Genomic DNA, 13,132 nt, shown 5'->3' with positions numbered 1-13,132 from the left:
AACAGGCTTGGATGGGGACCATTGTTTTGAAGTCAGATATCTCCGGTTCCCAAGGGCCGATTTTTAAAATTATTGTACCCCTGGAAAGAGGGGACCCTCAGCTTTCAGGCTAGGGTCCCTAGACTCCTGGGGGCTTTCTGGGTACTCAGAAACCCCCCTGCGTGCGCTACTGCGCTGCCACACAAAAACCCTCATACTATCTTAACTTACATCATCTTCAGATATTGAATCACTGATTATGCTGTTTACATGTGTTACAGATTTGCTTTGTTGCCTGTGGTGCGTCCTTTGAAAAGTTATCTTTATCGCACTGTAAAGTAGTTACTTTCAAACACCTGAAGGTGCATACACATGGTGAGATTTTACTTTCTATTAAGGTGCATACACACTCTACAATTTTTTTGACCAACTTTTTGACCAATTTCGTTCATTTCGGCCATTCTGAACGAAATTGGTCAAAATATCTTTCAGAGCGTTCGCGACGAACGACGAATGATGATGCGCATACCCGCCAGTTGTTCATCAAGGTTGTTCGTCAACTGTGCAGGCAGCTTAATTTTGATATCTCTCAAAAAGAGCCTATAAACTGTAGCTAGATCTTTCGTCTTTCATCTGTTGTCAATATCTTTCGTCCAGGACACTGGGTTCAAGGGAAATTCTTTCAGCAAAATTGGTCAGAAAAATTGTACAGTGTGTATGCACCTTTAGACCACTATTAGATCTGGGTCTGTGTCTGGGTTCACATTCGATTTGACTATATAGTACAGATCTGTATTATATAGTCTTGCCTGCCAAGACTATTTATCTAATCAATTTCTATTAAATTTTGCTTCTATAAGCAAAATCAAATAGAAAAAAAAGGGCATAGCCATCAACTCTCAGAGCGGGGGAAACAGGGGCATGGCCTCACAGGAGTACTGCATTCATAGGTACTTTGCGTGCACACAAGTGTCCCTACTCCACTGCCACCAATGTTGGGAGGTAGTCCAGAGTGTTAGGTATCTGCTCAAAAGAGGTGACTTCAATATTGGTGTGCAGGTTCATATATTTGACAAAAGATTTGATTAAAGCCTTTAATATTATAATATAAGTATAATAATAAGCAATATACAGTATATGTTAGGAGTAATTATTAGTGCACCTGCATCTCCCTGTCTCTTGCATTTAACTATAAATCTCAGCAAGGTAGCGCCTCTCATTACAAGCAGCTAAGGAGTGCAGTCTAGACTAGAGCCCTATGTTACTATATATTCTATGGTATGGGGATACCTACACACCTGAGGTTGGATATTGCCTCAGTCTAGATTAGTTCCCCTCCCCCACTGCACTCATATGGTATATAAGCAGGGACCTAGCACTGACTGCTCATTACTGATTCAGGCACAATCCAAAGTAAGTTCTCTTCTATAGTGGCAGGTTTCTTGGGGTGAATGTTTGGGTGTGGGACCCCTGAACTTGTCTGGCTGGGCTACTTTAGGGCATCACTACTTAACGTGTAGATTCACATTCTATACCACTTTCTTTGTATGTCTTTCGTCCATGTTTTTTTTTTTTTTCCAACGTTTTTAAATTTTTTTCAAACATTGAGTAGTTGCTTTCACCTTACACAATGCTCTGTAACACTTCACAGCTATATTTAACTCATAATGTCCTGTGGCTTTTATTTTAGCTATGATGATTTTAGGATACTATGTTCCCACAAATGTGACCCCCCCCCCCCTTGCATATAACTATAAAGCTCAATAAGGTAGCACCTCCCATTACAAGCAGTTGGTGTGTGCAGTCTAGAGACCCTTTTTTTTATACAGTGTCATACCTCCCAACATGACCCCCTCCAGGAGGGACACAATGCTGTTACTGGACTTCTCTCAATTTATGACTACCCTCACCTGTGGTGGAACACCTTTCTTAGCAATTATCCTGTTCAAAGCAGGTGATGGCAGTCATGAATTAATAGGGAAGTCCAGGAATAGAGCATTGTGTCCCTACTGGAATGGGTTATGTTGGCAAGTATGCCGTGTGTGTGGTCTATATGCAAACACACTAACCATCCACAAGCTGCTCAGCTAAGGGCTGGAATTGCAGTCAGGCTCTCCCCAAGAATGCTGTCATCCCACCTACTCCCAAGGTAGAACATGAAATGGGATTTTCCATGTATCCCGGGTGGCAGTGAATGAGACTAATGGTCAATTGAGAGTTGATAATGCTGTTGTGGACAACAAACACCAGTTGCCTCCTTATTGTCCAGGAATGCTGGCATTTGTGGTTCTCCAAGTGTGATCATGCCTGTGCAGGTTTGCTGGACTTTATAGTCCATCTTTATTCCTCCCCTGCTCTGCCCTTACCCATTATCACCTCTGCTATGCCCAAAGATGTTACACCATGCCCCAACTTTCCCTAGCATACAGAGCTGCCTGCAGGGATAGTCGTGTTGTTGGGTCGACAAATGCGTTGGGTTGACATGGGTTAGGTCATGAGGTAAACATGGGTTCTTCACTGGTTTTTTTTGAGCTGACATGTGCAGACAGGTGGTATTTCATGCCCTACCATCCACTAAGGTGTGGTGAAAAAACCCGTCGACCGAAGTCGGGTTGACAATAGGATCCACACCTCTTCCTGCAGGGGGCCATCAGTAAATATGGATCGTTCTTGGCTTTGCAGTGCTTCAGCCAATCGCTACTCCCACAGGCAGGGCTATATATTATTTATGTTGTACATTTTGCTCAGCTGTTTGTGGTTTCTATCTGGCTTACAAAACTGATGGTTACTAAATCTGAGCTTTCTCTGATATGAAATGATGGCTGTTTGTTTCTGATGGTTCATTCAGACAGGATATTGCCATGGTAGGTTTGTCCTGCCCCAGCAAAACCCACCACTCAAGGGGTTAAAGTTGGATCTGTTTTGTTGGAAACGGCCATGGATTGCCAAATTCACTGCTGTTACTCCACGTTTCATGGCCGTTTTCACCACTCAAAAGGCAGAAGGTTGAATTCAACCTATCGAGTATCTTTCAAGCTTTGTGGAAATGGCCTGGGATTCTGACTGTCAGTATGTTCCAATAGTTGGAATCCCGGATTCAATATCGCCCTTAGTAATTTATCCCTATTTCTGACACCTTTCTGACTGGTCTTGTTCCTTCCAGCACTGCTCCATCAGGTACTGTTACCTGAAGACATGGGGACCTACAAGCTAAAGATTGCTACAGGGACTGACCTGAGTGCTGGGACCTGTGACCAAGTCTCCATTGTTCTTCTGGGGGTCCTGGGAGAAAGTGCTAAACATCACCTGGATCATAAGTGGAGTAACTTCAGACCTGGAGCTGTGAGTATTAGTATGCTCTTAATACCAGTAATATAAGCTGTTACATGATGTATGAGCTTTCAATCTGATCATTGGACTGTTCAGAGAAAAAAAAATATAAATTTCACAAAAGTAGGGTGGGATGTTAGAACATCCGCAGCCCTCTACCGCCCCCCTTCGCCGGCCACCTCATTCTTAATGACCGCATATTCTCTTACATATGCGGTCATTAACCCAAGGGACAGCTCTTATAAGAGCTGTCCCTTGCGATGCGGCGCCGGTGCTGTACTTCCGGGTATGTGACCCGGGAGTCCATCTGCGCATGTGCAGGGCATGCTGGGAGCGATTCGTGACGGATCCCTCACACAGCGCTGCGGTAAGAAGCCCATAGGCTTCTGCAGGGAATTGCCAGCTTTGGCTGGTGGTTCCCTCCGCAGCGCTGCCACTGCAGAGGGGCCATACAGCATACAGAAATGCAGTAAATACCCAGATAACGAGGTTTTTACTGCATTTCTGTGTTATAGCCTCTCCCCCATAGTCTTAAAATGTGAGTTCTCCTACACTTTCATTTCTCAAAAGTACATGAGGTCTTGGCCCACTGCCTTGATGTGTTTTCTGTAAGGGCATTTCCTGGAGAGAGTGGTCGGCATGATGGGGGTCCCACACCCCATACCCAGTATTAGGGACCCCCCAGTGACAGATTGCCAGTGTTCAACCACTGTCCAAATTGCCATTGTTCTAACCAGAGAACATTTGTTAGCACAGACATATTACTACAGGTGTATAGGCAATCTCGTTAGCCATGTGTGCTGATGCCCTTAGTGTAAGTACTTACCTGAACAAACAATTTATATATTTTTCTTGGTTTTAGCTTTGAATAAATCACAACCCCATTGCTTCAAACATTGCAAAACTTATGAACAATAGAAGAAAATCAGTAAATTGATGCGTAATTCTGTCTGCAAATCCCCTGATCCATAGGGATGTTCTGTGGTTCCTCGGTGCATGTTTCTCAGACATCGCTCTGCTTTTCCAGGTGACTGACTTTGAAGTTGACACAAAGAAAGATCTTGGAGAGCTCCTGCTGGTTCGGCTGTCAACAAAGACCTACAATAACTTTAATACAGTTGCTTGGTATTGCCGCTATGTCAATGTGACCTGCCCTAATGGTCGGCTCTACCAGTTCCCGTTTCATCAATGGATACCTACGGGAATGACTGTGGAAATACCAGAGGGCAAGGGTGAGATTCTATCCAGACTTGTATTGTGCTCCCTGGGGATCTCTTCCATGTGGGTGGTCACCATTGTGGGATAGGTAAAATTGCTTAAACCAATGTATGACCACAAAGAGCTTCATCTCCCTGTTTGTGTACAGTACTGTCTATTATACAGCTGGGATTGATCTAAAACTAGCTAGCACGCATGTAACACTACAGATGGGAAGGTTTCCATGTATGGGCACTTCCCTTATGGAGTCACAGTTTTGATATTGCATACAGAGGAATCACCATCCATAAACCAGGCTGACTATGGTACATTACAGTACTCTTAAGATCTGTTCTGTTTCAGGCATCATACTATCCAGCAATACTCACCCACTACTAAAGAAACAACGGACAGAGGAACTGGAGAAGGAGAGGGAAACTCACAAGTGAGTGGCCGATTTACAGCTTTATTGCTGTTTCTCTGTGATAAAATGCATTAATTCTATGATGGCGCCTCCCTAAAATGGAATACTTTCCGGGAGTTGCGGCCAGGATAGGCTTACATGTTTGCTATGCGTAGCTTTCATTAGCATGAACTCTACTGTTACTACCAATTTAGATATGTCTTCAGCCTATGCTGTCATGTGACTAGGTCTGAAATATCTCCGCTCCTGTCTCTGAGCCTTTGCAGATTGAGACAGTTCTTTCAAAAATAACTTTCTTTTGGGTCGCTTATTCTACATTAAGCTGCCTCGTTAATTTAAACAGATCCCACTGGCTGTAAAACATTGGGGCAGATGTATTCAGCCTGGTGAAGAAAGTGGTCTGTGTGTTATCTCCTTCCACTTAATCTCTTCAAAAGGCTTAATACATCTGCCCCATTGAGAGAAACTGTTCTATAATCCCTACATCTAGGAATGGTCCATGTAGTAAAATCATGCATTTCTTTTATACTACAAACCAATGTATCCTGCAGGTGGAAACGTTATGCAGAAGGTGCCCCTCACTGCATTGCTGTAGACAAGGTTGAGGAACTGCCCAGTAATGACCAGTACTCCTTCCTAAAACTGAGCAGCTTCCAGCATTCCAAGTCAGCTGTGTATGTATCTAGTCTGAGTAGGAAGTTCTGTATATTTCTTTACATGACTTTACATTACAACCCCTGTAACCTGTTAGTATTATATTTGCTTAGTGATTGTCTTGGTTTGATTTTGTCAGGAATATAATGGTTTAATGTGTACGGGGCTTTGGATCCCATGCCCAAGTGCCTTTCCAGGAACAATCTCGGCTTGTGGCAATATTTGTTGGGTGCCAGCATCAGCTAGTGTTTACACACTTGCTGTGAGTGGAGGGGGTGCAGCAACATGGCTGTCATTTACAAGGACCTCTGTTATCTGTACATGTTCAGGGAAGGGATGGGCAATGTACCGGAGCATCCATTGTTAATCTGTACACACTAGGCGATATAATGACACCATTTTGCTAAGTAGGTCCCTTCTGAGAAATCTTTTACTATATTGCTTAGTGCAGGGGTGGCCAGTGGTCCTCGATATCTAACAATGATCCACTCTTTCCAGGTTACCTAGCTGTAGTCATTACTAACTGTCACAATTTAAAACATGCTGCATTCATTGCTACTATAGATCCACAGGCTGCCTGGAAAACATGCACCGTTGGTAGATTTTGAGGACCAGTTTGGCCACCCCTGGTTTAGTGTGTATGGGGCTTTAGATCACAATTTGCAAATCCCACTTTATTTATTTATTTTTAGTTGTGGAAATTTAAATTGGTTTGTCCCCAAATCAGTGTATGTATTTGTAGGGCTATGGGACATATTAATTATATTTCATGTTAGTAAATCTCTGTAGTTTATTTGGGTATGGTATAGGGTTCCCGACTGCCTGGACTCAGACAGCCTGGTGAGCCCAACCTATTCTATTCTCCCTCTATGGGGGTCGTGGACTCCAGGAGGGAAAATAGTGGGTGGCCGTAAGGCACCTGTCAGCATTTTGACAGTCGGGATCCCGACTGTCGGGACCACGTCTGGTACCCGTTTATTTGAATCCTCAATTTCTTTCGTAGGGGACTTGCAATGATGCTGGAAGGCTTCACAAGTGCAAAATCATGGACTAATCTAGATGAGATCAAACGGGTCTTCTGTCTGAGAGGGTTTGATAACTCAGGTACTTTTTGGCAGTTTCCTTGTAAGGTGAATATCTTGTATGAGGGAGTAACAGAAGCTCCTCTTGTCTGTCACCTCTTTAGTCATATGACGCACTCAGCTTATATGACTAAAGTGCTCTTGTAGAAGAAGCAAGATCAGAGCTATCCCAGTAGTCCCTCTGTCTGCAATACATTATATCAAATGTTCCTCCATGTCTTTTATTCCCAGATGTGGTAGCTGAGATGTGGATGGAGGATACCTTTTTTGGTAGCCAATACCTGAATGGCATAAACCCTATACTCCTCAGGAAATGCTCCCACATTCCTGAGAACTTCCCAGTTACTTGCAACATGGTGGCTGCATCTCTGGGGACCACCACCACTCTTGAGACAGAACTAAAGGTGAGGGGTCTATTTCTGGAAATTGAGGCTAAAGAACTTTGTATCTATTCCTATGAAACAAAGGTAGCCCAAAAGCATGGCTACTGACCCAGATACACTGCAATAAATGTGTTTGTCTTGCAGAAAGGTAATATCTACTTGGCAGATTACAAGCTGCTGCATGGGGTCCCTGCCAATAACTCTGTAAATGGAAAGCAACAATATATTGCTGCCCCTATGTGTCTACTGTGGAGAACTCCTGAAGACCAACTTATCCCAATAGCCATCCAGGCAAGTCTTCTAATGTCTGCTTACATTTATATTTGAGGTAACATCGTAGTTTTAGGATTATTGTTAATGTGGTGTATAGAAACATGTATTTCAGGTGTCCATATACAACAGACCCATTATTTACACCATTCCTGTCATGGTCAACTTAAAGATTTAACTGGAACCATGTTTTATCCTTCTGAGGTCACAACAATTTCTAATAAGAGCTTATTAGTATGCCACAGCAATATGATGACATGGAAGGGTAATGTTCAGATAAAGGTTATGTTCATATGTAAACATTAACGAATGTGTCATTTTACTCCTGGACCCAAATCTTCTATAGAATCTGGACTAGGCAGGGATGCTGCCTTTTGCCTGTGTTTGCACTATGCATAGAACCTTTGGTGGCCTTTTTTATTTTTTAATGTGGACTATCAATTAGTGTAACGGTTACCCTTGCATAGCTTGCCTCACTCACAATGCTTCCGACACTATTTTACATTCTCCCTCTATCCTAACATGGATGGTGACCTAAAAGCGCCTTGAGCCCTCTTGGAGAAAGTGCGCTATATAAATTAAACTTACTAAAGTCCCAAAAAATAAAAAATTCTGGTAAAATGACAAATTTTACACTATTGATTTACTGTCTAGACCAGTGGTTCCCAAACTGTGCGCCTGGGGTGCCTCAGGTTGGTGGTCCAGAACCATTTCAAATTATTTATGGCCAATTAAACAGGCAAAATCAGTGCTTGGGACTTCCAATTATAAAATATGTGGGTAAACAGAAGTGAATTGTGTTCCTCACCACATAACTGGACCTAAGGATGACATTTAAGCACAACTTAAATTTTTTTTTATTCTTGGTAACAATCTTTGGCCTAGGGGTGCCCTGAAAAATATTCTGATACTCTAGGGTGACGTGATTCAAAAAAGTTTGGGAACCTCTGGTCTAGACACTGTAGCTCTATCAACTGGATACAAAACCTCCCCTGCCACCACTAAACTTCAAGTGGGAAATATTAATTTGTGAAACGACTTTGATTGTAGCTATGGCTCCATATCTCACGTGTGGGTACCACAAGTGATGACTACTTTGCTAGAGCAGAGTATTTTAATCCATAACTTCTTACAAGGTTGTTATAGATAATGCTATAAATGTGGACAAACTGTCTATACTTCATTAGTTTCAATAAAAACTAAGCCTGGGAAATTGAAGTAAAATAGGAGATATTGCCATGAGCGAGACCCATCAGTATCGTACATTACACAACCAGTTGCAGGACTCTCATTAAGATTATACAGTTGTCTGTAGCTCCCACGTATCCTCACTGCTTCTAGTGCCCCAGTCACTGGGTATTTTGTTGCTGGAGGTTAATGGATCAGTCAATCATAAATAACTGTCAGATAGAGATGGTGGGTGGTCCAGATGGACACAAGTCCTCAGAGGTGATTCTCCTATATGCTTCCATTTTCATTCTTCCTAAAAAAGGTTTGGTTAATTGTTACTGGGCAGAATTTTGGCCTTTATTACCAGTTATTTATGAAGTTAGCATTCTGCAGTGCTTTACAGAGTATATTTGGCCACTTACATCAGTCCCTGTCTTAGTGGAGTTTACATGTGGTAGGGAATCTAGATTATAAACACTAGTTACATTTTGCTCAGGGCTAACTAACCATCCTACCTCTAAAGGAAACCCATGCAAAAGATAAAAAAAAACACCTCAGTTAGGGCCATGGTGGGAATCCAATCAATGATCTCTGCTGTGAGGCAGTAATGCTAACATTACACTTACTGCATACATCCTTCGTGGAAGTGGTACAGTATTTTTTTTTTCCTCCCCCTTTTAAAAACCCATAGTCGGTTCTTCTCTCAGGCATGTAGACAAGTCACACACAGGACCCAGCATTTCTGCGGTCTGTTATCCAAAATCTGCGCCCACCTAGGTCCATAAAATAGTTCTTCTATAAAGTAGATGCAATATCCTATTTTAGTAATTACTTAAACCTTTTGATGGATAGTGGATGGCATATGTCTTACTATTGTATAGGCAATATGATTTTTCTGGAAAAATAGGTCCAGGAACTTCAGGTCTGGGGGTGGATCAATGAAACAAAAAAGAAAATATATATATAATTATTATTTTTTTTTTTTTTAGGGAGGGATAGATGTATATATTTTATTTAGAAACAAAGGCACTCACAGGTGACTTAAACTTCTTATGGGAAGTACATTTTTAGTTACTGATGTCATATTAGAGGTTCAGGAACTGAGTTCCTGCTGGTTCTTGCTGAAAAATAGCACTGTGTAGGTGAAACTTGAACACATTCTGTAGGGATATAGATAAATCTTATGCATTAAAGCTTAATTATGAAATAGGCTCATGTGCAGATTTGCTGCCCACTTCTAAACCTCTAATACCATATAATCATCCTGTCTCTTACAGTTGTCTCAAACCCCAGGAGAGCACTCTCCAATCTTCCTGCCGAGTGACTCTGAATGTGACTGGTTATTGGCCAAGATCTGGGTGCGCAATTCTGACTACCAGGTGCATCAAGTGGCTACTCACCTTCTCCGTACTCATCTCTTTGCTGAGGTCTTCAACATTGCAACCACCAGACAACTTCCAATGGGCCACCCAGTGTACAAGGTGAGATCTGGCTTCCCAATATTGTCATGGCGTGGCAGTCTCCTCATTGGCATATCTGTAGAGCCCCTGTTGTCCTGTTAATGTGGAGGCTTAGGAAGTGTCACCAGTGGTGGTTTATAAGGATGTGTGCAGGCACTAAGCAGGCCTCCTTAGGTCTGGCAGTGCTGTATATTCTAAATCAGGCATGTCCAACCTGCAGCCCTCCAGCGGTTGTGAAATTACACATCCCAGCATGCCTTGCCACAGTATTCGCATTCCCTAATAGCAAAACTGTGGCAAGGCATGCTGTGATGTGTAGCTTCACAACAGCTGGAGGGCTGCAGGTTGGACATAGAGGGGGTAAGAATAATTTTATGGCTGAAGGGAATATGTAAACCCTGTGCACTGCACACCTTGCACCCATTCGATCGGTCAGTGTGAGTCAACTAAAATAGTACTGTCACATTATCTTCTGTTGTAGGCAGTGAACCATTGTACTGCATTAACTTTCAGACTAAATACCTGTCAGACTAAATACTAGTCATTGGTTTGATATTATTTTACATTAATGTCCATAACATAGTCTGGTTTTACTTAAGGATGACGCAACTGCTAATGCTAGAGCAATAATTAATTTATAAAGTATTCTGGTGTGTTCTGTATTTCAAATATATTGGTTACTCCATATAAAGGTCTATATCGGATGGGATCCTAATGGCAATCTTTCTCTCTTTCCAGCTAATAATTCCACATCTTCGTTATACCCTTGAGATCAATATCATTGCCAGATCTACTCTCATTGGTCATGATGGGGTCTTTGATAAGGTGAAATCTTTTCTTGTACAATGGTAACAGAAAATATAACATTTTATATGCAAGTTAAACCCTAAATCACACACCTGGCCTAAATATATCAGCTGCAGTATTGCACCGGAACACACATCCACCCTCTTGTATTTATTTTTTCCAGATAATAGTAACTGGGAAAGGAGGGATTCCAGTACTGCTGAAAAAAGCAATGGACGAGGTCACTTACAGCAGCCTCTGTCTCCCTGATGACATCCAGGCAAGAGGATTGGAGGCCATTCCCAATTACCTCTACAGGGAGGATGGGATGAAGATCTGGTTGGCTGTGGAGAGGTAGGTCTAAAAAAACCTTCTAGCTGACCACCCAGAGGGAGATAAATAGTGGAACATGTGGTCTATATGTCACAACCTGGTCAGTGAATAGGATGTAGAAACCCTAATGTTGCCAACATATCTGGTCAGCTAAAATTCCACACCCTGTAATCCCTTATGTACATCACCCATACTTTATTCACTCATTGTACCTCTTTATCCATTTCAGCTTTGTATCCAATATTGTTAATTACTATTACAAGAGTGATGTGGTGGTCAGTACAGACCCAGAACTTCAGGCCTGGGTGGCTGAGATCTACAAAGAGGGATTCTTGGAGTATAAATCTACAGGTTAGTGACTTGTTCAGTGATTTTGGATCATAATGTCCACACTAAACCAACCTGATCTTTGAAATGATGGTAATCCTGGTATTATCAAGTCATACAGCACCAAATGTGATGGTCCAGATCTTACCTTGAATGTTCCAGCAGTGTATAGGAAAGGTCTAAATGACTAATGGCTTATTCTATTTGCTAGGAATTCCCTCCTCCTTGAAGACCAAGGCCTGTTTGATCAAGTACCTGACCATGGTGATCTTCACTTGTTCTGCTCAGCATGCAGCTGTCAACAATGGTCAGGTGAGTGACTATCACCACTACCAGGCATTCCCAACCACGGTCCTCAAGGCACACCAACAGTGCAGGTTTTGTAGATATCCAGACTTGATCACAGGTGACTTAATTAGTATCTGAGGGATTCTGATTAAACCATCTGTGCTGAAGCCTGGATATCACTAAAACCTGCATTGTTGGTGTGCCTTGAGGACTGTGGTTGGGAATGCCTGCTATATACAGTAGTTCCAGAAACACAATGCACTACAGTAGTTTCCCATACTCTGCCAATACATTCCAGGTTTAAAGGCAATTGCTTTTTAAATCCAGATGGATAATCAAACTGACTGAGGTAGTAATGAAGTCTCCTTTGCATAACCATTGAGATCATCATAAAAACCTGAACATTTGTTAACCAACCCAATTTTGTTTGGGAAATGCTGCACTACACTGTAGCGTGGCCTGTAATGTATTATGATGTGTTGTCTATACTTTTCTGGTCTAAAGCATTCCTGTCTGGTTTCATTGCAGTCTGACTTCTATACTTTAATGCCTAATGGTCCCACATCAATGAGAAGCCCGCCTCCTTCAGTAAAAGGGGCCAGCACAACCCAGAGTATCCTGGCTGCATTGCCTGAAGTAAACACTACCAGTTTGGGCATATCCACTGTGTGGCTGCTCAGTAAAGAGCCAATGGACCGGGTGAGTACTGGGGCCAGTATGAATACTGTAATATGCTCAGAAGAGGAAGTACTAGATCAGCTGATCTAACCAGTGTAATCCCACCTTCTATGAATGTGCATATCACTGTTATTTGGTGGTGAAGGGACTTATTCATTGAAATAACTTTGAGGCTTTTATTTAACATTTACTGTTCCCCTGTAGAGACGTCTGGGGGATTACCCCAATGTGCGCTTTACGGAGGCGGTTCCACAGACCTTCATAAAGAATTTCCAGGAGAAGCTGGCTGAGATCTCCCGCTCCATTAAAGAGAGGAACAAGAACATGCGTTTGCCATATCCCTACTTGGACCCGAGTGTGATTGAGAACAGCGTATCTGTGTAATCGGACTAGTGGCTGATCTACTGACTAAACCGGACCGGATTTGCACTGGCCATCTGTGTTGGCAGAGGACTGGACAGTTGTAGTGGTTTTCAAGCTGTTGTCAAATAATTATGATTAAATATTTCAGTACAACTTGTGAATTAAAATTTCTTACATAGTATGTACAGTACCTCTGATGGGAAAAGTGTCTTAGAGTGACATTCCGCCCCAAAATCTGGACACCGTCACTATATAATGATTAGGGTTGAGTGCTGGGGCCAAAGATTTGGATTTGGCTTAGTTGAGCGGTGGTGAAAAGCTTTGGATCTGGATTTTTTTAGGAAAATGGTCAAACTCTCACAATATTTTATTTTTTGCCCCTAGAGTAATATTCACCTCCAATAACAT

At 42.3% G+C, this 13,132-nt stretch overlaps 1 protein-coding gene across 1 annotated transcript; it reads left to right on the top strand.

Annotated features, from left to right (window-relative positions):
* The first annotated feature begins 1,334 nt into the window (after positions 1–1,334).
* Positions 1,335–12,877, top strand: LOC146058056 (hydroperoxide isomerase ALOXE3-like). Its single transcript, XM_083170019.1, has 15 exons — positions 1,335–1,392; positions 3,143–3,321; positions 4,337–4,541; positions 4,870–4,951; positions 5,482–5,604; positions 6,588–6,688; positions 6,898–7,070; positions 7,194–7,340; positions 9,767–9,970; positions 10,688–10,774; positions 10,920–11,089; positions 11,298–11,419; positions 11,607–11,707; positions 12,212–12,382; positions 12,566–12,877. Exons 2-15 carry the CDS (start codon positions 3,175–3,177, stop codon positions 12,743–12,745), a joined length of 2,013 nt encoding a protein of 670 aa, XP_083026145.1. The 5' UTR covers positions 1,335–1,392; positions 3,143–3,174; the 3' UTR covers positions 12,746–12,877.
* The last annotated feature ends 255 nt before the right edge of the window (positions 12,878–13,132 follow it).

The sequence above is a fragment of the Crinia signifera genome, chromosome 2 (assembly GCF_055691185.1).
Source record: "Crinia signifera chromosome 2, ASM5569118v1, whole genome shotgun sequence".
NCBI lineage: Eukaryota > Metazoa > Chordata > Amphibia > Anura > Myobatrachidae > Crinia > Crinia signifera.
Note: the sequence above shows the minus strand (reverse complement) of the source record. Positions and strands in the feature narration are given on the sequence as shown.

Excerpts from the sequence above, each read along its gene's own strand:
- LOC146058056 (XM_083170019.1), top strand. The coding sequence starts at position 3,175 with ATGGGGACCTACAAGCTAAAGATTGCTACAGGGACTGACCTGAGTGCT. Across the intron at positions 4,542-4,869 it reads GGAAATACCAGAGGGCAAGG|GCATCATACTATCCAGCAAT; the intron begins GTGAGATTCTAT and ends GTTCTGTTTCAG. Across the intron at positions 11,420-11,606 it reads CTTGGAGTATAAATCTACAG|GAATTCCCTCCTCCTTGAAG; the intron begins GTTAGTGACTTG and ends TCTATTTGCTAG.